General features: G+C 55.2%; 1 protein-coding gene across 1 annotated transcript; it reads right to left on the reverse strand.

Annotated features, from left to right (window-relative positions):
• On the reverse strand, positions 1-26969 carry EHD3 (EH domain containing 3). The gene is made up of 6 exons (XM_049652351.1): positions 26165-26969; positions 17334-17510; positions 14007-14104; positions 6114-6526; positions 5295-5459; positions 1-2228 (listed from the first exon to the last, which is right to left on the reverse strand). Exons 1-6 carry the CDS (start codon positions 26389-26391, stop codon positions 1701-1703), a joined length of 1608 nt encoding a protein of 535 aa, XP_049508308.1. The 5' UTR covers positions 26392-26969; the 3' UTR covers positions 1-1700.

The raw sequence follows: 26969 nt of genomic DNA on the forward strand, positions 1-26969 counted from the left end.
TACCAAAGGATAAATGTGCTATATTAATGTGAGTACGACGGACAAATGCACTGCAGTAGTAAGCACGTCATAGATACATAGAATATTGTCTCTCTAGTCTGAACATAGATAGAAAATAAGTTATACTTGTTTTTGTTTTCCATCACAGTAGGAGGATAGCATACAAAGTGATTGGTTCAGTGGCCACAAAGCAAGCCAAGGGAGAAACCATAAAGGAGGGCGTAGGGCACTGAGAATGGTGGCCATGTGCCAAGGACGCTGCAGTCGCAGGGGCTCCCGCAGGGAACAGGACCTCAGACCTCTCAGGTCAGCCTTCTGAGTTAGCACGAGGTCCCACTTGACAGCCGGTGGCTGCATCTGAGCTGGGATGATTCAGGCCCCTGGGTGGGCGGCGGAGCGGGGACGGGCGCAAACAGCATCCAGCAGGCCAGCCCACTCTCCCGCTGGCGCTATTGGACTTCTGTGATTTTAGGAACACGGGCCGCAGAGCCAGACGGCACGGTTTGCTTCTGTGATGTGACAGATGGCCAGACTGATGGCCCACCACATGCTGGCTGGCCCTCCTCCCTCACCAGCCTGCTCTGGGAGGCCGCGGTGCCCTGCGTGCTTGGCCTGTTCTCCAAGGTTCATAGCCCACTAGCGATGCTGGGATCCTGCACATATCACCACAGCAGAAGGAAGGGTCTGAGGTCCTGGATCTGAATCCTCTACCACATGTGACCTCTGTGACTTCGGGAAGGTCACCTGAACTCCTCTGAGTCTCAAGTTCCTCATCTGTAAAGTGGGGGGGACTGATGCTTACTTCCTTGGGGGCTGGCAAGGGCCGAGCGGGATGCTGTATGTAAGGTGCCCAACACGGCTGGCTCCTGGCACACAGGAGGGGCTGGATACATGGGAGATGGATCTGAGCTTCCAGACATCAGGGCTGGGTGAGAAAACACCAACCTCACAAAATCTGGGGAATAAAGCCACCCTGACTGGCTTTGGGTTGAGGATTTAGGGCAATTTCTTTACCTTCTTTCCTGCCAATTTTTTCTCCTCTCTCCAGGTCTGGGATTCTTTGAAATGAAGTAGGGGTAGGGTTCAAGGGCAGGTCTGCCGAGGCAGACACAGCCTGAGCCTAGGAAAGCACACAGCTCAAGGTCGTGTCTCTTCACATCTGGGACCAGGTAGAGGATGCTTCTTCCTTCCCCTCCATCCCTCCCGCCAACCCCTGCTCCCCACAGCAGCCCCTAACTCCCATCTCTCAGACCTGGACCATTTTTCCCCACTGGGAAGCCGAAGAGTGGGGGACGGCACTGAAAACAGCGAGTGCCTATTGAGTGACAAGCATTTTCCATCTGTTCTGAGCCCAGGGAATCTGGAGGTGGATGGGCCACCCGCGGACAGGTGAACTGCCTCTGCGGGTGGTGGGAGATGGGAGGGAAAGAGAAATGGAGACCTGGGCTTGAACCTGGAGCCCTGGGAGCACTCCTGTGCTTCTACCAACGCTGAGAACTTGGAGATGTGTCCAAAGACCAGCCTGGAAGCCTGGGGCTCCCTGTCCCCTCTCATCTGCAGTGTACTTCTCAAGATCTGTGTGTGTATCTGTGTGTGTGTGTGTGTGTGTGTGTGTGCGCGCGCGCGTGCGCACACGCACACATCTCATTCTCCCCCGTCCCCTCTAACACCTGCCTGCTCTGAACCTCCTCCTCTGTCCATCACTCAGCAACTTTCCTCTTGGATGGAGGCAGCAGGTGGGCAGGCAGCTCGTTGGGCAGCTCGTGCCCCTCCAGCTTGACCTTGATCAGGTGGTTGGCCAGTGCAAACTCCTCGTCATCCAGCATGCCGTCCTTGTCAATGTCAGCCAGCTTCCAGATCTTGCCCAGCACGCTGTTGGGCAGCTTGGAACGCACCATCTCCTTCTTGGCATTGGCCCCTGTGATCTTGCCATCCACCGGTGACAGGGTGTAGAAGATCTCGTCGTACATGGGCTTGTCCCTGGCCACCACCCACTCGGCGTCATCGATGCCCTCCCCAGCCCCCTCCCCATAGCCATGCCCGAAGGGGCCGTGCAGGGTGCCCTCGAACGCCCCGCCCTTCACCATCTGCACAGGCCGCTGTGTCTCCTCCTGCCGCACCAGCACCATGAGCTGGGCGATGTCGTGGGCCAACATATCATCCACCACCTCCAGCAGCTTGCTTTTCAGTGGCTGGAATTTGCTAAAGTCCTGGGCCTGCAGCTGGTCCTGGGAAGAGGAAAAGAAAAGAAGGTGAGCGTAGGAGGCAAGGGAAGGAGCTATTTCCCCTTGTTGGGGATGCTGCCTTCTGCTAATGCTGGAATGTTCACAGCCCTGGAAGCTAAGCTGATCGCAAAATAATGAAATATTGAAAGCTATGAGAGAGGAGAAGAAAAAAAGGCACATTGGCTCTTGGTGGAAGTTTTCAGGAGAGGACAGTCGCAGGGTCTAGGGAAGAAAAGGAAATGGAACAAATATTGGTTTGATCCATTTATCTGGATTCCCTTTAATACGCTGGAAAGCAATTACATCTCTCTTTCAGCTAGTTTTGGCTATTGAAGGATGGTTCCTGAATGCTTTGTCCTCTGAGACCGAGGCGTATGTGTCTCTGTGCTCTAACCATGGTGGTAATACTGGGGAGCACTGCAAATGCCTCACTGCGTGATCTCATTCGCTCTTCCGGGGCCTTTCTGAGGGAGGGGAATCACATTCTATCCCCATTAAGGGAAGGAAAGACGGAGGCACAGGCAACTGAAAACAAATCCTAATAGAAGCCAAGGCTCATCTCCAAACCAGTGATTCTTACTCAGGCTGCTCATCGGAATTAGCTGGAGAGTTTTCAGATACCCGCGTCTCCCCTGAGGGTTCTGACACAGTAGACACAGGCGGGCAGATTCTGTAAAAGCCCGCCTTCCTGCCTTCCCGTGACACCCACACCACATGGTGGAAGAAATATGTTCCACTTGGCGCATCTCTGCGATTTTGAGGCGTCTGAGTCGAGAACACCCGGCTGCTCCTTGGTCTTTTCAGTGACAAGGTGAGAGCTTTCTGCTCCGGCCGTTGGCTCTGACCACAACAATCTCAGGACACTGGGCAGAGGCCAGTGCACAGAAATCTCAGGGACAAGCACATCGAGTTCCCGGCAGAAAAATTCAGAAAACACCCACGGCGACATTTTAAGAGCGAGTGTCAGCTTGTGCGTTTCTCACCTCCCCTCTAAGGCAGGGCCAAGCCTAGGAGGCAGGTGGGGGCCGGTGGGGGTGTGCAGGGCAGAAGCAGACTAGCCCAAGGTCCCTGGCATCTCTCTCAGCCTGTCCACGTCGAGGTGTGTTTGGTGGGCTCCCAAACGGGCAACCTAATATCTTCCAGGGGGCACAGTGGGTGCTCCCATCACCCCACATCGATGGCCCACCAGGACAGCCATTTACATGGTTGGTTCAGGGCACCGGACAACAGATCCTAACGTGTGACTGGCAAACAGATGATAAGGTGAAATCTGTATGCGGCAAAAGGATTCCTCACATTAAAAATGGGGTCGTGTGGTCCCTTTCGAATGCTGTCTTCCTAAATGTTTGCTTCTAGAGCACAACATTCTTTTCTAATTTTAATTTTTTTATTTTAGAGAGAGAGAGTGCACGTGCGCACATGAGCAGGGGAGAGGGACAGAGGGAGAGACAATCTCAAGCAGGCTCCATGCCCCCAGCATGGAGCCCCATGCAGGGCTCAATCCCACGACCCTGGGATCATGGCCTGAGCCGAAATCAAGAGTAGGATGCTCAACCAACTGAGCCACCCGGGGGGGCCCCCAGATCGTTACATTCTTAACAGAAAGAGAAGCTGAAAGTTGAAGTATTCCAAGCCACAGCTGAGTGACAAACCTGAGTTATGTTAAAGTAATTCTGAAATTAGTAACTGGCTCGTGGTAGGTGGTTCCAGGAATGAATGGATACATGAATGCATGCACTATTTGAATGTCTATTTTTTTCTCTTCCTTTTAGCACATAGGAAACTAAAAATGCCTGTTTGGGACCCTACTGATGTTCTGAACCTCCAGTCTTAAACTGAGAAATGAGTTCCCAAGCCAAAGATCAAAATCAGCAACGAGAGCAAAAACAATTATTACAACTACATGTGCTGCTATTCTTAAAAAAAATTTCCTAATTCTCAGAAACCTTTTATTTATTTTTTTAATGTTTATTTCTGAGACAGAGACAGAGCATGAATGGGGAAGGGGCAGAGAGAGAGAGGGGGACACAGAATCCGAAGCAGGCTCCAGGCTCTGAGCTGTCAGCATAGACCCCGACTCGGGGCTCAAACTCACAGACCACGAGATGATCACCTGAGCCGAAGTTGGACGCTCAACCGACTGAGCCACCCAGGCGCCCCAGAGAAAGCTTGTATTTTTAAATAATTACAGAACCATGAGATGCTGCAAAAATTGTACAGAGAAGTAGGTCCCCGTGTTCACCACTCAGCTTCCCTCAGTGGTGACATCTTACCTAACTCGAGGCTGCGTTTTAAGAGCCAGGCCCTGGGCTAAGTACCTTGCAAATGTTATCTCACTGATGATGCTCATAGCGTACATCTAAGGTGGGTGCATCGGAGCCTGAGGTTACAGATGAACAGTCAGAGGCTCAGAGAGGATCCAGTTAGCATTGGTGTGGTGGCTTCTCACTTGGACTGTGGGGATAGATTCTGGCTTTTCTACCAGCAGCCTGTGTGAACAGCACACTCAGAAAACTGCCAGCCATTAATTACACAGGTCAATTAGCTTTGTAGACCTCAGTTGGCTCCTCTGTAAAAGGAGGAAGAAGAATGCCTCCCTCAGAGGACCGCTTTGGGGACTAACGTGAGAAACCAGGTGTGATGGTGCTAGGCCAAGATAGGAACCCACGGTGTACCCCAAAGAGAGCAGGCTTCAGTGCAGACTTCTGCTTCTTCATGGCTTGTGTCCCAAACTGCTCCCAAGTGGGAGCTCAGAGGTAAACTTAGGCACTCGAGGGCCTGGAGACCCTGTGTCAGGTGACATTCCATATCACGTGGCATGGCAGGGATTCCAAGCTTGTGGTGGCCGTGACTGGGGGAGGTCTAAACTGGAGGTATCGGGTCCCAAGCATCATGATACCCCAGCCTCCCTGGGAGCAGTGGGGCTCTGTGTTCTCCCCAGACCCAGGTAGGACACCTGCTGGGCCAGCGGTGGTCCAGCATGGAGGGCAGACCTGGGGCCATCTCCTTGCCTTCTGATTCTGGGCAATCGGACTGTCCCTTGTCCTGGAGCCCCAGACCCCTAGTTACCTGCATCCTTTTCAGGTTGGGAAAGTCCCCAGGTGAGATCTGGTGCTCACGCTCGATCCGGCTGTAAATCTCAGCCAGGTTGTTCACCAGCTCCTTCTTCTTATTATCCTTTCCGAATACCGACGGCATCTCCTTCTTCAGGGAGCTGATGATGTAGGCATGAACCTGAGAACCAGGAGAAGAGAGAAATCTTCCGATCAAGACCCTTGGTCCATTTCTTCCCTCCAGGGTGGCTCTGGCCCCCTCTCTTCCCATAAATCCCTCCTCCTGCTGCTACCTCTGCAATCATTTCCATCTCACCCCCTTGCTCTCTCATCGCTCGCAGCTCTGAGCTGTTTTCCTAGATCACGTGGGAAAGGTGAGACTATGGGGGGAGGTTAAGGTCAAGGCAGTTCTAGGGATGGTAATTACTGGTGATGATGTTGAGGACGAGGAAGCCAGCAACAGCTGTTTCCTGAGCACCTCTGACGATGCCAGGCACTGTGATGGGGGCTGTTACATTCCTTGTCTTACTTCACCCTCCCACCCCTTCATTTTACAGACATCGAAAGAGGCACTGGGAGACTAAGGACCTTGCCAGGTTGGGATCACATTTCATAAACTCCAATCTGGCCACCTGACGCCAGGGCCTGTGACCAGAACCACCACACTATCCTGCCCCAAGCTACTGGGGAGGCTCAGCTGGTGCCCATGATGCAGGAGCTAGAGGACACCGACCACCCCCCTGGCCCGCCCCAGCAGGCGATAGCTCAGGGTTGCAGGCGGCAGCCCCTGACCGACCCACCCCGAACCTCCCCATCTTCCGGGGGACAGCCTCACCTTGGCCAGCCTGGCTCTCTTGATGAGGTCGTTGAGCTTGCGCAGGGCAGCATTTCGCGGCAGACTCTGAATATCTCGGAACAGGTCCTGCTCCTCCGCCTCGAAGAGCTTCCGGTTGTCGGGGATGAGAAGGGGGTGGGACCAAAAGGAGCCGATGTAGACCCGGATCACCTCCGGGGTGTTCACAATCTTCCCCAGGGACCACATGAGGGCCCCGTACACCCGCATCAGCTGCTGCGTCTCGATCTGGTCTGCCTTGTTCAGCACCACGCGCATCTTGTCCTCGTGGTTCTTGAGGGCCTTGATGACCTCTGAGAACTCGTCAGAGATGTCCAGCTTGTGGGCGTCAAAGAGCAGGATGATGCGGTCCACCCGCTCGGCAAACCACTCGAGGACGGCCGCGAAGTCGTACCCTGCGGCAGAGGGGCGGTCAGGAGGGGGGGCCTCCGTGGCACAGGGAGGGGCCTGGGGACAGGAAGCCAGGCACCGGACACAGAGTCTAGGGAGTCATGCCTGGGTTCCAGCCCCCCCCTCCCCCCCACACGTCCACTCTTTGGCCTTGAACATGTTAGTGTTCCTGAGTGTTCTCTCACCCATAGATGGACATACTAATAGCACCTGACTAATGGAATTATAAGGACTAAATACACTCCGAGCCCAGCACATAGTTATTAGTAACATCATTATTCCCATTTAGTCTTCTCGTTCAGGCAAAGAGGCTCTTTCAGCGACAGGGCTCAAGAAAGTGCTTCGGGGGTGGGCTCTGCCCAGCAACCAGGCAGGGGTGTGGTCAGTGCCACGGAGATACGGGGGCACAGTGACTCAGCCAAGACCACCTTGCTGGTAGGCAGCCGCTGGGGCACAGAACCCAGCTCTCCAACCCCAAGTTCAGCGCTTGCTCTGGCGGGCAAGACGTTCACTTCATGGCCCCATTTCACCCCCGCAGCATCCTTTGAGATACGCAGGATGAGGAGACTCACCCCGGCTTTTCAGAGGAGGAAACAGGTTCAGAGATGAGGTGACAGTCAAACGGCCCCTAAACGGTGGGGCCAGGGCTGGACCACACCACCTGGGCCCTGGGCTCCCCACACATGCGGAGGGCAGCTGTCTTGCACGTGGCCACCTCCCTGCCTCTCCACCCTTTCTCCTTCCCTCCCCAGGGCCCAGGCCCACCCAGTAGCTCCCACAGAGTCCAAGAGGCCTGTGCATTCCTGCTCCAGGCAAGCCTGCAGGCTGCACCCACTCTCCTGCTCTCTGGAGCCTGGAACCGGCAAGCCTGCCCCCCTTGGTGGCTGGGGAGGGCAGCAGGGATCATTCCCAACTGTGGCTGTGGTGTGCAGGCCTCGGGCAGGGCAGCCCAGAGAGCATGCTGCAGCTCCTTGTAAACAAATCCCAGAGCGGCCACTCCCAGTCGGCTGGGCAGCTAGAGCCCAGCACTTAGTCGACAAGGAAGCAGAGGCTCAGAGAGTGTGCAAGACCCCCAAGGGAGGGGTGGAAGCAGGGTCATGTCTCCCCCCCACAAATCAGGCCCTCTGGTCACCCCTCCATGGACTCAGGAAAGCAAAGGGGCTGAAGAAGCTGTAAAGAAAAGAGGCTCCCGCCTCTCCCACCTCTCACCAATCCCTGATGGCACCAGCCATTCAAGGGGGGGGGGGGGAGCACGGCAAAGGCTTGGGGGGAAGTAAGGGCAAGGCTGACCAGCCCCCACTTCGGGGTGGGGAGGGACAGTAGTAGCTCAGTGTGGCCAGAAGATGACGGCCCCTGCCCATTCCCGTCAGCCCAGTGTTCTCGAGGTAGGATGTGCTCTGAAGGGGTCGCCTGAGTAGCACTGGCCTGGCAAGCTTACTTCTAGTTTCTGTTCAGCCATTAAGGTGCTGTGTGTTCTTGGGCAAAGAGCCTTCGGTCGCTGGTCCCCGGTCTCTCTGCCTGTCAAAGCAGGGAGCTGGACAGGAAGACCTCTGAGCTTCCCTTCTCCCTGCTTCTAAGACCAGAGGGGTGAGGGTGGAGAGCAGGATGGATGAAGGGGAGACACGAGGAAGTCCTTGCCAGACAGGGAGAAAGGAGGCTGGGGGCCTCTGTCTTAAACACCTTGGGGGGCCTGTGTGAAATCTGCTCTTGCTTGAGGACAGGCTTCTGGAAACCTTTTCTGGGATTTCATAAGCACAGAGGCTTCCTATTCATCTTCCCACTTTTGCAAATTCTGCATGCTGTGACGAGTGCTATCAAACTGCAAAGTCCGTAATGCCAGGCGCTTTCTCCCGACGTTTGGCCACGAGGACCCGAGGACCAGGTGATGAGGGCGTAGGCTTCCTCAGAAGCTCAGCCTCCTGCTCCCAGCTCTTCAGAGCCTAGCAGCCTCCAGGACAGGTAATTGTCTCTGGGATGGGGGGTGGGGGGCGGACAGTTCTTAGGCACATCCAGGAATGGGAGCATCTGAAAGGCACAGATGGACCCATTAAGCAAAAGGCAGGGGACTAGCTCTCTCGTTTATCTTCCGTGTGACCTTAGCAAATCTGAACCTCAGTTTTCTCAGCTGTTAAATGGGGATGATAACACCTGACCAATGAGGGGTCAGTGATAGAGCCACGGCAATAGGATTCAAGAGCACAGGGAGGGCCCGGATCAGTCTGGAGGCTCTGCTCTAATGTCTGGGGTGATAGGTCCCCTTCCCTGCCTGGTCTTGGGAATGGCTCTGAGACCCCCAGCAGGGACTCGTGAGCACCTGCAGCAGCTCAAGGGCTTATAAGACATGAACTAGGAGGTGGAGGGAGATTTAAGCCCCGAGAGACTGAGCAGCAAAGCTGGTCTTCTCGGAAACCCTGGGATTACGTGCAGCAAGTCTGGCTCCAGGAGATCTGGTCTGCAGGCATCAGGCCCAGAGACCTCGCAGCCTGCAGCGACCTGGGGCTCTCCCCACTACCCTCCAGGCTCCAGAGGACTGGAGAGAAAGCATTTCTAAGTAATGCCAGGCAGGAGGAAATCAATGAGACAAACACAATAAGCAAGGCAACTCCTTAATCACCCACCGGCTTCCCGCATATTCTGAAGAGCAAAGCAGGGACGCTGACAGGCAGCACATTTCTTTGTATTTTCAACCACACCGTCTCATTTGATCCTCATAACTGTCCACATGCCAGGAGCTACACAGGGCACACACATCTTACAGGAAGGGGAGGGGACAGAGAGGTTAGGGGCTGGCCAAGCTCACACAGGCAGGTTGTGGCGAACTCGGGACTAGACCCCAGACCCTTGACTCGGGTCCACACTCTCTTCCTATGCATAGCCATGTGTGAGGCTGGAGCTCAGAGGTCTGAGCCCTCAAACCAGGCACTTGTGGTGGGTGCATAAAAGGTCCTATCCTGCCTCCCAAAATCCCTTTTGAGATTTAAAGACATTTTAGCAGAAGAGAAATAAAAGGGCATCAATTTTCAAAACGTGGGAAGAGTTCAGATGCCAATGGGGAACAAACACCACACTACATGCCTCCGAGAAGTAACCTTAGAAGTGGCCTGAGAGAAGACTCATCACAGGCCTCTGATGACCATAAGGCTGCCGGCAAGCCCTTGCGACATGCCTCAGGACTCTGCTGCTCTGCCCTGGCTCATGGTGCCCACACAGGAGCATAGATACAGCATGGAGTCTGGGGCCCCACTCCAGTGAGGGTCCAGGGACAGGCCAGGGACGTGAGGCTGTCAGGACCAGCCTGGACCCTCCAAGGTGTCCCTGGGGGGACCGGAGATGAGAGCCGGCCCCATTCTACTCCCCAAGCTCTTCCTGGGCAGGTGATGATAAACCACTCAAAAGCCGCTAGACTGGGTCTAAGGAGACCAGCCTGCGTTGCAGCTTTATAGCCCGGGCTTTTCCCTGCTGTGGCCCTGCTGAGCTCACCCGTAAAGGAAGGGATCCACGGGGAGGAATGTGAGCCCCAGGCCCAAGGGGGTGCTTTTCTAGGGTGGGGCCTGTGGGGATTCTAGCTGACAAGTAGCCAGGAAATGAGGGTCCCAAGTGTGAGGACACTCAGGCTTCCGGAGCCCCTCCCACTTCTGCTGCATTTTGCTTCTTCCCAGTAATGAGCCTGGGGCTGGGCACATCCTGTCACTTCCAGGAACTGCCTCCTCTGCTGCCCATCCCAGGTCATCTTCATCCAGAGACAAGTGCTGGCCCAGGACCTCCTGAGCTCAGATTCCCGGACGTCCCGTTTCCTCTCTCCCCCTCAGACACCCACCCGAGGCCTGGGCGCAGGGGCCATACCCTGAACAAGGGCCACGCTTCTTCCAGCTCTGGCCCAAGGCTGGGTGCTCCCTCCCGTGAAGCCTGAGGCCTGGGGAGCCCTTGGGAGCAGCTCACTTTCCAGAATGGGGCACCCTGGGGCCACCGGGCGAGAGGCGGCTCTGTGCAGATTTGATAATGGTGCCGCTTTTGGCTGGTGAGACACAGCACTGTGCCTGGCATGAAGCTCAGTAAATGGAGCGTGGGCTGGATTGTAGGCTCTACGCGCCTCTCAGCTGGGTGAGCTTGTACAGGGCACGACCCATGGGGCCATGTCCTGTCCTGAGCTGGCTAGAGGAAGGACAGAAACACCAGATCTGTGGTATGGCCAAACCCAGAGCTCTGAGGGCCCCAGGCAAGAAGCCGCACACAGAACATTTGGTTCTGTGCACACACGGGTGTGTGTGTGTGTGTGTGTGTGTGTGTCTGGGGGGGGGGGATAGTGTATATGGAGGGAGTGGTGGGTGCGTGTAGACGTGGGGGTGTATATGTGTGTAGGTATAAACCGGAACTGCCAGGTTCTATGGCGGAGAAAGGATGAGAGAGGTTCTGCATACTGGAAACTTTCCTGACACCTGAGGGTATCTGATGCCCTTTCATTCCTGGTCTCCTTGGAGCGCTGAGGGCAGCACTGCCCGGGCTGGCGATACAGTGCCAGTACCCAGCTCCCAGCTCTGGTTTTTATCACAGGCTGCAGGGAAGGCAGAGGACTGACTGGCTTGTGTAGCCATTCGTGGGCCATCACTTCTAGAGGTCAGTGTGGGGTGGGAGGGGACAGGAAGGCAGGTAAGGAAACCAAGCACCCGATTTGCTGAGGGCAGCCACTGAGGTCCAAAGATGAAAGCAGGCAGGAAAATACAAGAACAGGGAACAAATGGAGTGGGACAGGAGCTAAGGAAGGCAGGAGTCCCTAGAAGTAGGCTGCCATACACAGCTGCACAGGCTGTGCACTGCATTCATAAGGGAGGCCATTCATACAGATTACTCATTACTGTATAATGGACAACCCTGGCTGGCAGATAAAGGGGAGAGAAGGGAGCTCACTGTCATCCAGGCCCAGAGCTGATGTCTGGGTTTCCATTACCATCTGTAGGCCTCACAAGGTCCTATGATAGGTATCATTATCCCTTGTTACAGAAGTGGACACAGGCTCAGGGGAAAAAATGTGGCCTGTTGAGACCCATACTGGTTCTAAAAACTGGGGCTTTGACCTCCCAGTCCAGTGCCCTTGGAAATCCCAGAGGCTGAAGTCCTCCCCGGGCCTACCTGCCAGGCTGCACTGCCTTACAGGTCTATGTGCCACCTCCCTGCTCCCCAGCCCCCAGGTAGTTCAGATTGAAAAGTCATGGCTCTCCTGAGCCTTCCTTAAGGACACCCAGGCGGCTAGTGTGAAACAGTAAATCCCCTTTAGGCCTAAACTCAGGATGGGCCCAGATGAAACTGGGGCAGGGCGGGGGAAGGGGGGGTGCTGGTAAGGAGGGAGGGGAGTATTTAGGGAAACAAATAGAAGCCACACGGAGAGCCACCAGAGCCTCCCCTCCACAAGGGTTGGACCCGAGCACCGCAGTGCTCATGAAGGTCCAGAGGAGAGGGTGGGTGAGCCTGTCTTCCCAGGGCTGTGGGCTCTATGTCTCCAAACCAGCTCCGCCTCAGCCCCAGCACTACCCGGAGCCCAGGCTCCCCCACTGACGTCCCACTGATTACATGGCGTGTTCACACAAGGCCCCTCCTTTCTTCTTCGCCCCTCGTCCCAGGTGTCACCTCCTCAGTGAAACAGGAGGGAGGGGCAGGGCATTTTTGCTGGGGCCTCTACCTACCCCTGCTCCCACCTACTCCAGACTGAGGTCCTGACAGCAGGCTCTGTCTTTCCTGCAGGACAGACCGGGGTCCAGAGGCCCTGGAGCGGGCTGCTGACCTGAGGGCCTCTCCCACCATCTTCCCTGTCTACCCTCTGTCAGGCTGGCTGTACCCACCCACACGGCCATGGGGGACACCCCCCCTCCCAACGCCCAGGGCTGAGCTGGGTCCTGCCACCCCAGAGAGCGACCTGCTCCCCGCAGAGAGGAAGCCGGGCCAGCTGGCAGGAATGCTCAGGGAGGCCCAGCTCTGAAACTATGGGTCTGTACCCAGGCCAGCACCAGTGGCACTTGGACCCCCTTAGTACAGACCTGGGGGCACTGGCTTGTTGCCGGTGAGGCAGTGGGCTCTCCTCCTGGGGGGCCCGGGGCTAAGTGGGTGCCGGCGCCTGCAGGCCATGCCCTTGGAGGAGGTTTCTGGGCCCCACCATGGCGGCACAGACATGCTGCAGGACAGACCTTGGCGGGCTGCAGAGCACAGGGGCCAAGGCACAGGCGGGAGGGAAGCAGACAGTCACCTAAGGCCACTGCCCAGAGAACCTCTCTGCCAGTCCCAAGACTTCCCTTCCCGGAGGCTGAATTCTGAGTGTGGACTTGGCTCCAGTCCAGCTCCTGGCTCCAGTACTGGGGTGGGAGTGGCTTGGCATGGCTTGCCAGAGACACAGCCCAGAAAGGGCAGGGGGGCTACCCAGGGCACACAGCAGGAGGTGGTGGGAGAGGCTTCGGTGGGGCGCCAGGGGCAGACTTTTAGTTTTGTACAGCATCGTCTAGCATTTTAGAGCTAGAAAAAAACCAGTGATGATGATGATGATGATGTTTTTTCATGCTTACTGGGCACTTGCTACATGCCGGGCAGAGGGTTTTTTGTACCTATATTATTTCTTTTAATCCTCAAACAAGCCTATAAGTAGAGAGAACAATTTCCCCCTATCTTACAGAGGTGTAACTGAAGAACCCTGCCCGAGCTCACGCAGCTAGGACGCGGCAAGGCAGGCTCGGCACGCTGGCCGTCGGGCACCGAGGTTCCATCCGCTAACTGCCATGCCTGGGGACCTCCCTTAGTGAGCAGTTACCCCATATCTGTCTGGAGTTTTCAAAGTGCTGTTACATACCAGCTCCCCACTCTTAGGCCCAGAGCACGCTCGCCTCCCCACGTCACTGGATGAAGTTCTCTGCAGGCATATGCCTTCCCTGCAGATCTCCCCAGGCCAGGGACGACAGGACCTTCAGAAGCAAACCAGGTCTGGCCTGGGGGTAGTGCCTCTTGGGGAACGAATCAACCCGATGAAGTAAATAAGGCAGATAATTGCTGTGTCCTTTTACAGAGGAGAAGACGGAGGCCGGCTGTCGCCTGAGCCAGAGTGGACCCAAACTGTCCCCTGGCCCCTGCCTAGGACTGTCCCCACAGCACACCAGGTGGTGTCAGCTCATCAAGGTAGGACAGGGTCCTGGGGGTCTAGCTCATATATATATGTATATATATATTTAATGTTTATTCATTTTTGAGAGAGAGTGCACGCAGGGGAGGGGCAGAGAGAGGGAGACCCAGAATCTAAAGCAGGTTCCAGGCTCTGAACTGTCAGCATAGAGCTCAATGCGGGGCTTGAACCCACGAACTGTGAGATCACGTCCTAAGCCGAAGTCGGACGCTTAACCGACTGAGCCACCCAGGCGCCCCGGGGTCTAGCTCATAGTACAGAAGCAAGAGAACATACCGGAAAGGACACAGCACAGAGCCAGAGTCCATCCTCGCAGGTGTGTCGCTTACCTCGGCTGATCCTCTGTTTCTCCCCGGAGAGGATCCCTGGGGTGTCGATGACGCTGATGCTCTCCAGCACCGGGTTGGGCAGCTGGGCACACACAAACCTGCACGGGGCAAAAGCAAACCCGCGCTGTCCTCTCACTGGCTCCCGCACACCCTCACACGTGCAGACGCACGCCAGCCTTCCCAGCCCTGGGGGGCGGACGTCCAGAAGCCTGGCTGCCTTCTGACGCCGACCCCCAGGCTCCAATCCAGACTCAGCCTTAGCACCAGGCCCGGGACCTGCACTTTGAGGAAGCTCCCTGGCTGATCCTGAGGCAGCCGTGGTCCTGAATTCGTGCAGCCCTGCTATCAGGGACACTAGGATATCCAAACCTCAGTCTCTGCCCCCACGGTGCACAGTCTGGTGGGGAGAGGAGGCACGCGCGTGGGCCACCACAATATGAGGTGGGATGGGACCAGCACGTCAAGGGGGGTCAGGTAAAGGGCTCGGGAAATCCAAGGTGCAGAGATGGCTTCCAGGGACGGCTTCTTGGAGGATGTGGCACGGGAGCTGGCCTTGATGAAGGAGTCCCACCACCCGGGAACATTTATTTGGGCTTCCAAATGCACCACTATCGAGATAGTAGTCAAGCCTTGTGAAAAGAAATATTTCTAGGGCTACATCCTAAAGTCTCAGAACACCAACTGGTAAACCTAATGTAGGCCCTTCTTCAAGGCCCCTCTCTTACACGCCGTTTTTGGCGCAAGCCAAAAAGGGGTCTTACTATCTCAGGTTCAGCGGGCCTCTGCTGCCCAGCGAGATGGCAGAGAGGCAGGGTAGGTGAGGAGGCTGGGACACGCGGACGGGAGCATTAGGGAGGGCTTCACAAAGGAGGCCAGAGTGGCCAGAGTGGGGCCGAACAGGGAGGCAGGGTTCACATCACGGGGGCCTTGAGAGGTCTGGGTTTTATACTGAAGGCAACAGAAACCCATTTATACTGAGGAACATTTTATGCAACAGAGTGACTCAGTTAGATACGACGGTTGTCAGCAAATCCGGTTCAGTTCGTCAGATCTGTATGGAGTGCTTGCCGTCTGTATGGAGTGCCGGGTGCTGGGCTAGATGATGGGCTGGAAGAGAAAATGGCACGGCCCCTGCCCTACCGAAGCCCACGGCTCCTCAGGCTCTATGGCACACCCAAGTATCCTACAAGAAACCCCACATTTTGCTGAAGCTGGCCTGAGCTGGGTTTCTGTCACTTGGTGACCAGGTAGCCATGTGCATGGGGCTGGTTGGGGGCGAGGGCTGTGACTGAACCTTCACCCAAGCTGAGCTCCTGGAGTGAGAAGGGCAGGCGGCTGAGGGTGAGCCCCACTGAGGGGGACACTGGGTCACAGAAGCCAGAGATAAAGGGGACAGAGCCAACAGGGAGGCCGCAGGAGGGCCAGGGAGCTGAGAGGGAACAGTGGCTGAGAGAGACCCATACCAAAGAGAGGCGGGGTGAGGTAATGGTGGGAAGTGTCTGCTGTTCACCATCACTGAGAGGTCATGGTGACCTTCACATGGGCAGCTGTGATGGGGGAAGCCATGCTCCCCAGGTGGTGGGGGAAAGGAGGAAATGAGGAGGTCTAGTCAAGAAACTTGAAGGTGGTAGGGTCTGCTCCAGGGCTGTCAAGAGGAGATATTTCTACATGGGAGAGGGGGGAGAGGGTGGTGTCGTTGGAAAGAGGGAATCCCTGATGGTGAGGTCCCTGAGGAGCTGGCCCAGAAGCACCTGTGGGGGGGAGAGGAGGTAGACGCGGAGCGGAAGAGAGGACGCAGCTCTCTGCAGACCGGTGGAAGCGGGCGGGGACAGAGGCAGGGGAACACTCCATGGATCCTGGCTTCCACTTTCTCTAGAAGAGGAGGCAAGGCCATCTGCTGAGGGAGAAGGAGGCTACGGGGGTTGGAGCATGTTTGGAACACGACCCCTGGGCAGCACTGAGATGGGAGCCAGACGTCTATGGTGCAGCCTCCATGGGTGTGGCTGCGGGGAACTGGAGGTGCCTGGAAGGGGGCTTCCTTCTTCCCTCGTGTCTTTCCAATGGACATGGCTGGCAGGTCCCCCTCCAACATCAGTCTAAACACCCGTCCTTTCAGCTCCTGAGTGCTCCGGGAGGAAGGCGCAAACCTCACAGTGCTCAGTCTTCTGCTCCTAGGGCTCCTGCAGCGAGCCATATTCTTCCATTCTTCTCTGCTCACTGGGGTTTCTCCCCCCAGTTTTCTCCTGCCTGAGATGTCCTTTTTTCCCACCCAGACCCTGGAAAGGGCCATTTCACTCATCACTGACCAACCCATGTCAAATGCCAACTTTCCCCCAGAGGCCGTGTCAGTCCTCTTGCCTGGGAGAAGCATATTACTCTTAGCCTATTTTACAGACGGGAAAGGCGAGGCATAGAGAAATTAGGTAATTTGTCTAAGATCCATGGTGCCGTTTTGATAGGATTTGGGCCCAGATTATCTGATGTCAAAGCCCATCATCTCTGCCTTTACTCTAAATACCTCCTATTAAAGAAAGTAGTTCAAATTGTTTAAGTACAATGCACATGCGAAACTGTGGCGTGGCTCTATATGACAAGCATGATTGGGGGGCAGCCTGCATTCTGGTTACGTAGAATAATAACGGAAATGTTGGGCCAGCCTGCCAAGCATTCCCTACAACTTTTGCCACTCACATTGACATAATACCCCTGGTGACTGCAGGCTTACCCTTGTCCCAGGGGAGGGGAGGTGACCTGTCCAAGGTCTCGCAGTGAGTTTAGTAAAGAGGCAGTGCTCAAACTCAGGACTTCCACCATCATCCCATGGTTCCTTCCACCCAGTAAGAACAACATCCAGGAATAGAGAGGAACCTTCCTCTACCTCCTTCCAGTTGGATGCAAACCCCTTCCCTAGTACAGTTGACCCTGGAACAATGAGGGTGTTAGGTGCGTCATTTCCCCCACCCTGCTTGGTGGAAAATTCTCATATAAATGGACCCACGCAGTTCAAACCTGTGTGGTCAAGGGTCAGCTATATAGACAAAAGCTGGGAACTACCCAGAATAGCCCTCTCCACTTTCATTGGAGGGAGGTTTAGATTAGGGGGGAGGTGATCTAACTCTGGTACCCTTCCCTGTTCCATGATCAGGAATTAGCCCTATATCCCTAATCTGTAGTGACCGACTCAGTTACACTCCCAGCAAGAAAGGAACAACCAAGAGACACTGGGTATGGAAAAGGCACCGAGCCTCCCAAACCCCTCCTCTTCCTTCCCATACTCCAGGAAGAAAAATAGAGAACACCCAGGACACGTGCTCCCTGAGCACTCACCTGTTCAAGAAGGCATTGCCAAAAGCGTTCAGCTTCCTGAAAGGTTTCTTAGGGTCCACCACCAGGGCATTCCCAGGGATGATCCCCTCCACCTGTCCGTGCATCACGGCAATGAAGGAGTCGGTGGTCGGCTCGGGCCCAATCCGCATGCCTGGGAAATCCTGTTCCAGTAGGTACCTGGCAGAAAGATGCACGGTCGTAAGGCAGGGACTCTGTTCAAGCTGCACGTCTGCCACAGGCAGGTGAGGACGTGAGTCGTGGCAGAGGGGCAGAGGGACCGCGACAACATTCCGCAGTAGGGACGCGTTTTCACGGACGGAGAATCCAAAGACCTCTCGTGGAGGAAGTGGGATTTTAGCTGCACTTAAAATATCTAATCTGTCCCCCTGGTCTTTACCTCTTATCCTCTCGGAATCAGTAGTTGGAGGGCGAGGAGATGCAAGATTTGGCTCAGAAACAAGGTGTGGGTTGACACGGATTCCTGCAGGGGGCGCAGTGGATTTTACAGGTGGAGGCAGCCAGCTAAGATACCGGCAGTGAGGCTAGGTAGGAAAGAGACCATCCACAGACCGTGCAGGCTTTCCGTAGGTCCATATGCCAGCCATTTAATATGAGACATAAAGACAGCTCCTGCATCACTAGTGTGAAGGGACACTGCGCCAGGCCCATCTCCGTGTCATCTACGAGCGCTGGTCCCACTGTCTAGCATCACTATGAGGCTGTGGCCTGTACGTACATCTCTTTGCTCTTCTTCAGGCCTAAGCAGTGAGAGCCCAAGGCCACTGCCCCTCTCCACAGCCCCTTTTAGAAGTCAAGAGCAAAGGCACACGGCGAGCCACAGAATGAAGAGAAGGAACACGGAGGCCTCCTGGGCCAGTGGTCCTCAGCCCCGGTGGTGCGTTTGAGCTACTGTGTAGCTGTAGCCAGTGGTGCCCAGGCCCCAGCCCGGAGGTCCTGTCCCCCCCGGCTCAGGGGTGGGGCCCGGGCCACCGGACTGTTCTAGGAACTCCCTTGAGGATTCTAACGTGCAGCCCGGGGGGGACATCCTGCTCTAGACAAACCTTCCCATTTCACTGATAAAACCACTGACACCGGCACTCAATAGCATTTCCACCTGCCAGAGACTACGCTCATCACTTGGAGGACGTCATCTTCGACAGGCTTCACGGCGGCCCTATGGGCAGGTACTGAGGAAGCCGAAGCTTCGTAGGGTTATGTGGCTTTCTCCAAGTTAAACAGCCAGTAGTACAGCTGGAATCCAAACCCCTATCAGTCTAACACCAAATGCTTTGCTCTCCGGCCGTCTTCCGCCCTGACAGCAAGCTGATCAAGGCCCCACAGTTTGGGGCAGAGCTGGGACCGGATGCCATGACTCTAGGGCCTGAGCTCTCTGCCCACCTTACACCTCCCCAGAACGGGCCTGGGGCATGGGTCCTGCTCTGCCCAGCAGGCTGGTAGCCGAGGGTTTCCTCTGGCTCGTCGACATCCTCCTTGTGCCTTCGGGAAGTGTTCTGAGCTACTGGTTTACTCTGAGGCACAGGGCGGTTCGAGCCGGGTTGCTACGGGCTCCCTCCCCAAGGAGCCAGCAACGAGCTGCTGCCCAGGAGGCCACCCCCGCCCGCTCTGGAGGGTTTTCCGCTGCCTTGGGAAGCCTCTCATCTCCCTCCCAATAATCCAAGTGTGAAGGCAGGATTCCCTCCCATCAGAGGACCATTTTGAAAGCTGGCTCCTGGGTTGTGCTAACAATAAATGACAGCAGCTGCACACTTGGACAGTGCATCTGGCTTTCTCAAACACACCTTCTTCGGGGCCTCAGAGGAGAGGTAAGGCATCTTAGCAGCCCAGGGCCAGCGACCGAGTCTCTCTAACTGTGAGGGACATGCCCTTCAGAAGGTACTTGCCCTCTGCGAACCTCATTACCTCGCTCCATAACCTGAGAGATTATAGTTCTGGTTTATGAAGCACCTGCCATATGCTAGGAGATGTTCTAGACTTTCCGTGCCTTATCCCACTTCATCTTCCCATCTCTGATGTGAGCACCATGGTCCTTACCATCAAATGGGCCTAATAAGAAAGCCTACCTCATAGTGTTGCATTAGATACAGACGCCAAGCACTTAAACAAGCACCTGGCACCAAGATTACCACTCATTGTAAAAAAGGAGGAGACATGGTCACACAATGTGCCCTAGGATATGCAGTCAGTAAACAGCAGAGCCGGGATTTGAACCTGGCACGTGGGCTTAAGAATTCATGCTCCTAACCACTACATTCACTGTTTCTGTTCCTGCCTAAGGTCCCTCGACCAGGAAGTGCAAAAGGGCTGAGCCCCCCTAGGGGACCAGAAGGAGGCGTGGAACAAGAGGACCCCAAGGGGGAATGATCTGGCAGGAGGCTGGCCAGGGGCCAGGCTTTGGTGCTCATAAACCCAGGAATGTACTCTTCTCCTGAACACCCACCGCTGGGGTTCACCACCCAGTCTCCATGAGTGGGATGTGGCACACAGAAGTGGCTGCTATCGGGGACCAGAGCAGGGCCAGGGCCACTGGCTCTACAAGGCCATTCTCAGAACCTGAAGCTGCTTCATGAGAGTCAAGGCTGTGCCCGGGAAACCCCACCCATTCTTGCCTGTGCTGGGAAGGGGACACCTGTGTGGGCCTGGGTCCCGCAGGGAGTATGGCAAGTGTGAATTCTGAGGCTGGAGGAGGGTGCCAGATGTCACCAAAGGCCTCAGGGACAGCCGAAATAGAGACAGATGGAAAGAAACATTTCTGAGGCAGCCTCAAGAATGCCCAGCCTGAAGAGGGCCAAATGCAGTGATGAAGTATCTTCCTGACACAGGCACCTCAGATTCCAGCCCTGAGAGAGACGTGGTGTACCAGCAGATGAACAAAGGGTGACGCTTCCCAGCATCACAGAGGCCACTTTCCAGGATGTTCCAGAGCCGCAGCCTCAGGCAGCCAAGCGAGGGCCTGGAGGCTGGGCCCGCTGTCCTGGCATCTCGGCTAAACCCACATGACCTCCAATTTGCTGACCACACACGGGTCTGGAGAAACACAGAATCCCATGAAGCCACCAGCAAGTCCAGGGACACAGTCGGGCCAGGCAGAGAACCCAGGGCTTGGTAAATTCTCAGGGACATCTGCGTATGGCTTGCAGCAGCGAGCGCCCCCTTAACAAAGCCACCACTGTGTCCAGAAAGGAAAACCTATTGAGAGAGCTCATCACTGCTTCTCTATGGGGAGTGATACAGATCGCCTCTGTTGCCAGGCAAAAAACGTTCCCACAGTAGTGTAAGAAAAGAAAAGTGAATTCAAGCCTGGGTGGGAATGGCTGAGATGGGGACACACAAGAATCAAGAGGGCCAGGCTGGCGGGGTACCCGCTGTGGGGTAGGTGTTGTTCTGGGACCTTTACCCAAATGACTCCACTTAATTGGTCCCAGACGCACTATGGGATGGCAGCATTATTTCAGTTCCACAGTTGAGCAAATTGAGGTAGAGGTTGCTCAACTTTGGGGCCAAAGAACACTACTGAGAGGCCCTAAGAGCTGAAAAGATTTGGGTAGCCCTCCTCCCCCCAGCCATCCCATGCAAAAAGAATAAATACTAAACCACAATATAGGTGTAAGGAAGTCCCAGGAAATTCTGATTTTTCCCAGGAGGATGAGTTTTCTTCATGTTTTTTTTAAAGCAAATTATTTTCTAACACTTTCCTCATTTGTTTGTGTCCTGCTTGGCTGGCAATCTAAGCATGTGGCCTGCTTTACTGGTGACCTAAGCCCCCAGGGTAAAGGCATGGGGCCAAGAATCTTAACCCGGTCTGCCTCTGGACTATCCATGTCTGCAACAGCGGGGGCCAGACCTCAGGCTGCAGCTCTTACTTTACAGACCTTTAGACTCGAAAGGCACATGTCACTTTCTGCTCTGTGTTCTAGGTATCTGTGTTGTACATCTGTATCTTTGGTCTCAGTCTCGGGGTCTGAGCTTTTGAACGGGGTCAAAACAGTAATACTTGCCCTATTGGGTAATACTGGCCTCAGGAGGTTTTAGGGACACCGGAAAGCACCCCATAATCACAAAGTGAGGTAGTGGATGGTTGACCCTCGATGGCCGTGTTGAGGGCTGAGTCGGCTCTGTGCTCCACGGAGCAGCCACCCCTGTCCCCGCCACACAGCAGCCTCTGCCATGGGACAAAGCAGCCCCAGCACAGAGGAGACTCGTGGCTGGGCTTTCGAGCCTCCCATTAGCCTCCCCTTGCCTCTGTCCACCCTGCCACAGGCTGACCCACCCAGTCCACGACTAATCCAGCACTGCCCACAGGATCCCCTTGCCACCCCTCCTCCAGCCCTTGGAGGTAGAGGCAAGATCCTCACCTCCAAAAGGGCTTCCCCCACCCTCCTGAGGGCCGGTCTCTAGGCCTCTGCATATAGAATCAGCTTGAAAGGGGAGAGCAAATGAGAAAGCCCTAAGCACAATGCTTGGAACATAACTGGCACTATATTGGTTCTTTCCCTTCCTAACTGGAGAGTAGTACTACGAGGTGTTCGTTGCGATTCACATGTTAGAGGTGAGGAGACTGAGGTTTGGACAGGTTAGGCCTTCCTGACAAGGCCTCTTAGCTAGGACTATTGGAGCCTGGATTCTGCTGAGCCGGACTCTGCTCTTTCCATGGCCTCACTCCATTGTCAATGGGAATGGATGGAGGCCTTTCTCCAGAGGTCCCCTCCTGCCGGTGAAAGCTTCTCTTGATGACCTCCAGACACCTGACTTTCAAGGCAGATCTTAAGCCAGACCTGAGGCAGGTGGCCTAGGGCTGTCTACTCCCTTGAGTAACACTCAGGCCTTATAAGAGGTGGGCAGATTTCCACTCTGCCCCACTGAGGGACCAGCAGACCAGAGCCCTGATGGGAAAAGATGTCCCCTGACCTCAGCGGGAGGATAGGAGTGAGGTGTGGCAGGCACTGTGGCTGGTAGGATAGACCTTGCAGAGGTCACTGGGTCTACGTGGAATGGTGGCCCCTGTCTCTAGCCGTTTGGCTTTCTGGAGGATCATCTTTCTCGTGATGGTGATGCTATAAAGCTGGGGATGAGGCCTGGGCAGGGGGGATGCCAGGGCTGTGAGGAGAGATGGTGCAACACAGCCAGATGCTGAGTCACCTTTGTGGAAGGATGCAGAGAGCCCCCTGAAGAAGTGGGGGAGTCCAAAGCGCCCACTGAGTAGCCCCCCACCTCACCCCTGCAGCCCGACCACGTGGTCATACTTCAGAGTCTGAGTCTCGTTGTAGAAGGGCCGTGGGATCCTCAGGACCAGCCCAGACCTCCCTGTGCAGACCCAGGCAGCTTAGCTCTGCCAGCCTCAGGCCCCACACTTGATCCCATAGTCCTCTCCTTCAGCTCCGCGACCGCCCAGCCAGGCCTCCCTTCTAGCCCACCAGAGCACCGGGGTCTTCCTCAGCCCCCGGGGCGGCCCCAGATGCAGCTCCGGGACTGGGGGCGCCAAGTGTGCAAGGGAGCAAGGGTTGGAGGCTGCTAGGGCCAGAGGAAGAGCGAAGGGAGGGGATCAGCAGAAGCAGGAGGAAGGCTGCCAGAGCCAGAGGGACACAGGGCTACTGTATCGAAAGAGGCAGCCTGTGTGGAGGGAGCAGCCGCTAGGCCAATTGATTGTTTATTTTGTGAGTCGGGGTTGCCGGGCCTTAGGCCAGGGAAGTTATTTCAGGCAGAGAGCATAGCACATTAATTAGTTATTAGAAGAATGTCCTTTTCTGCACGTTCTTCCTGAGATGAGAAATAGACCCTGTGGCAAGTACATATAAATGAAAGTGGATGGACACTCAGAAGGCAAAAGGCCAAGGGCCAGGGAATGAAGAGGCAGGTCTGTTTCCGAGGGAAACATCCCTCACAGGTCCAGGCCTGGCCGGAGCCTGTGAATCACGGTGCTTCAGGCAAGAGGCAGAGGGAGGGAGCACCGCCTTAGCTACTCCAAGTGGAGCCTTCTTTGCTCTGGGGAAGGGGTGTGGTCTCACCTTACCCTCTTGGAAGGCAACTCAGAAATAGGATTCTTAACACCAAAATTAAACATAAAAAAATTAAAAACAAAGCAAAACTGCACAAACCTTGGCCTAGTGATTTCACTTCTGGGACTCCCTGAGAAAACAGTGCAACGTGTGGAAAAATATTACGTGTAGAGCGAGTCGACAATAGCAAAAAATTAGAGACAACCTAAAACATGCAAAAGGAGCGGACAGGCTAATGAATAATTTGCATATACATATAGTGAAATATCATGCGGCTCTTAAAAATATTGCTTACAAAGACTTTTGAATTTCCATAAAAAATGCTCCTCCAAGTGAAATAAATTAGCATATAGAATTACATTATGGCATGAGCTCAACGGTGTTATAAAATAGCTAAAAATACTAGAAGGATAGATATATACATATGATATTTAAAATGGTCTCTCCCGAGTCATGGGATTATGGGTGATTTTTTTTTTCTCCTTCCTCAAATTTATTCTTGTCTCCATTTTCCAATGGGGGAAAAATAGCTGTTCAGTGGATTTAATGAAAAGGAAGGAAAAGATATAATTTGGTTTTGGAGGGATTCCCTATGCTGTAAGCCTTGCTACTCTGCTGGTGGGCTCGTCCTCAAGGCGGGTGGCTTTGACTGCAGGAGCTAAATTCATTTACTACAGGATCCAGGAGGGAGAACTTTTGTACTTGGGGGATAAGAAAGCGAGGGAACTGCCTCCCCCCACCCCCCTCCAGCCTTCCTGTCTCTCTTAGATAAGGAATAATCCTTGGGCAACTCGACTCTGCCCCTCTCTTAGGCCCAGTTAACAGCCAGCATGACTCAGGCAAAGCCAGGGGAGTGTCTCAGTCAAGAGTCACTTAAACCTGTAGGCTGCTTCAGGATCCTGCCCCCAGGGACACTTGCCTTTTCCCCCTCACTCTCCCCTCCCACTCCGTGAACCTCTACTGGGAGCCTCCCATAGCTGAGACCCCAGGCAAGGCCTCAGGGAGCGAAGGCACAATAGCAAGTTCTGGTGCTACCAGATAATAATAACGTACTAAGAGTTATAACCGAGGCGTGTCTGGAGGGCCAAGGAGGGCTGTGCAAGGGCAGGAGTCATCTGTAAATGGGAGGACGCGGGCTACAAAGGAAACCTTTGTACAGAACCTAGGTAGCTCTGAAGTGCCTTTGGCAGCAACTAAGGGAAATGGATCAGATCAGGGTTCTTGCCCTGAGATTACATGTAAATTTGTGTATGTGCATTTTTCTACAGACAGGGCCAAAGCTTTTGTCAGAATTTCAAAGGATCTACTGACCTTTTAAAAAGTTGAGAAAGCAATGGATTAGATTCATTGCGAAGAGCCCTCGGGCTCTAACAATGTCAGCTACCCAAAAGCCAGTAGCTGCCCACCCCCTACCTCCCGTACTTCTTTAGAAATCACTCAGCCCCTCAAAGCTGCGGAGCCCAAGGCTGTCCACCCTACAAAGAAAGGCAAGCCCGATCTGGTGTTCTGTTCCGACAGGACATGTTAGCACGGGGCAAGCCCTGCTCCCAGGCTTGTGTATAAGCTTCGTTGTTAGGGAAAATTGGTAGCTAGAAAATTAGGAAGCTGACTGTTAACTTTTCTGCTCTCCTTGCCAAACAAAGCACAGTGCTTTGCATGTTGCAGGTGGCCCAACTATAGTAAGATTTGATTTGAATAGAAACAGGACCCCTGCTTTGAAACCTGCAGGAGATGAGCACCACTGATTTGGGGAGGCCACTGCACCCACTGCCTCGCTAGAGGGCTCTGACTCAACACAGAGGGCCAAGGAGCACCTGCAGCAGTTTGGCAATGGCTGTAAATGAGGCCAAAGAAAACCTCCTGGCCTTGAGAATTGTGTGGACTGAGGACTGGGGAGGAGCCTATCCTGTAAAGATGGGGAAGACTGTCATTACTCCGGTGAGCAATGCACAGAGCTCTCTGAATGCAGGGTGGACAAGCTGACTCCCCCCTCCGGCCCTAGGATTCTGTAACTCAAGGGAATAGATGACTCACCATCAAAGCCACAGGCATTTAGCCAAGCGCGTCCTCCCATGCATCTAGGACCAGCCTTCCAGGTGGGCCTCCTACCCAGTTAACACAGCATGGGACCGTCATTAAGCCCTCGGCCTCGGTCATTTCACCTGCCGAGTCAAGGGGCTGGCTGAGACGATCACCAGTGTCCCTTCCACCTCTAAAAGACTTTAATGTTATTACTAAGCCATTATGATCAAACAAGGGAAAAGAAAAAGGCATTCTGCTTCTGACACTGCTTCTGTCCAGTCTCTGAGAGACAGATGTAGGTCTGCTCAGAGAAGGAAACTGGTAAAAAGGACAAGTGGCACTACCCAGCAAGGGCTCCAGAGTCCCCAGCCCACCTCATCAGTGGCAACTACAAAGCCCCCAGGGGAGTGGCTGAGCCCTCTAAAAGGCAAGGGAGGTGGTCCTCGCCACCGAGGACATGTCCCTAAAAAGTGAGGGTGTGAGACTCCCCCACCAGCAAAAGGTGCTCTTGTGACCAGGAGCTTTCTCACTTGTGCCTCCTGGACCTCAGGTTCATCATCCATAAAATGGGGAGAATAGGGATGACTCTGAACTTCTAACACATCAAACCGACCTCTTGAGTGAAGGGCAGGGAGGCACTAGGTAGGGGAAGGGGCGGGGGCAGCATTGAAATCGTGAGGGTAAAGCTTTGGACACACAAACACCAGAATTTCTTCAGCGCCCTCAGCGGAAGGCTTCCGGTTTTTCCCCATGCAGGAGGGGTCACCGGGAGGACCTAGGCGTGGGGCGGCTCACCTGATGAAGGTGGTCTTCCCAGTGGAGTACTGGCCCACCAGCAGGACCATAGGCTTGTTGTCGAAATCAGCATCCTCCAGGGCGGGCGAGTGAAACTCATGGAAGCGGTAATGCTCTTCCAGGGGCAGCAGCTTGGTCTTGTAGAGTTTCTTGAGCCCCTCGCTCACCGTCTGGAAGACCTCGGGGTCCTTCCTCCGGCGGTCGTCGGAACCCAGCCAGCTGAACATCGCGGCCGCCGCTCGCCCCCCGCGCTCAGCCCCGCGTCGGGCGCCCTCGGCTCCTGGGAGAAGGGGCCCCGCAGGACCCACCAGCCGCTGCGAGCCGCGCCGCCGTGTCACCCGAGCGCGGGGCTCGGCCGCACCATGGCCGGGAGCGCGGCGCGGGGGTCCCCGGGGAGACGGGAGCGCGCCCTGCCCAAGCTCCTGGAGCCCAGCCCAGCTCCCGCTTCAAGCGGCGACCCAGGAGCGGGGCGGGGGGTGGGGGGGGGGGAGGTGGAGAAGAAATTATCTGCGCCGGGCAGAAGGGCTGCGATCTCGGAAATGAAAGTCAAACCTGCAATTAAACTGCAAGATGCCGGGGTGCGATGCCGGGTCCCCGATCTCCCCCCCACACCGCTTGCGGACCTCCCCTGCCCGGGCCCTGGTGCAGCGAGAGGATGCTTCGGCTCGGCTCCTGCGCGGCCGGCCGGCCCAGGGGAGGAGGAGGAAGCGCTGGCCCGCCCGGGGACAGCTCAGCATCCGCAGCCGCAGCCCGCAGCCCCAGGCGCCGGTTTAAATGCCAGCCGTGCAGGAAGCGGACTCGCGGA

Source organism: Panthera uncia, assembly GCF_023721935.1.
Source record: "Panthera uncia isolate 11264 chromosome A3 unlocalized genomic scaffold, Puncia_PCG_1.0 HiC_scaffold_12, whole genome shotgun sequence".
Classification (NCBI taxonomy): Eukaryota; Metazoa; Chordata; class Mammalia; order Carnivora; family Felidae; genus Panthera; species Panthera uncia.

What these genes read in the sequence shown, in the direction of transcription:
- EHD3 (XM_049652351.1), bottom strand. Translation starts at nt 26,391, where the DNA reads ATGTTCAGCTGGCTGGGTTCCGACGACCGCCGGAGGAAGGACCCCGAG. An exon ending in GGGAAGACCACCTTCATCAG is followed by an intron (nt 17,511 to 26,164) that starts GTGAGCCGCCCC and finishes TCTTTCTGCCAG; the next exon opens with GTACCTACTGGAACAGGATT. An exon ending in GGCAATGCCTTCTTGAACAG is followed by an intron (nt 14,105 to 17,333) that starts GTGAGTGCTCAG and finishes TGCCCCGTGCAG; the next exon opens with GTTTGTGTGTGCCCAGCTGC.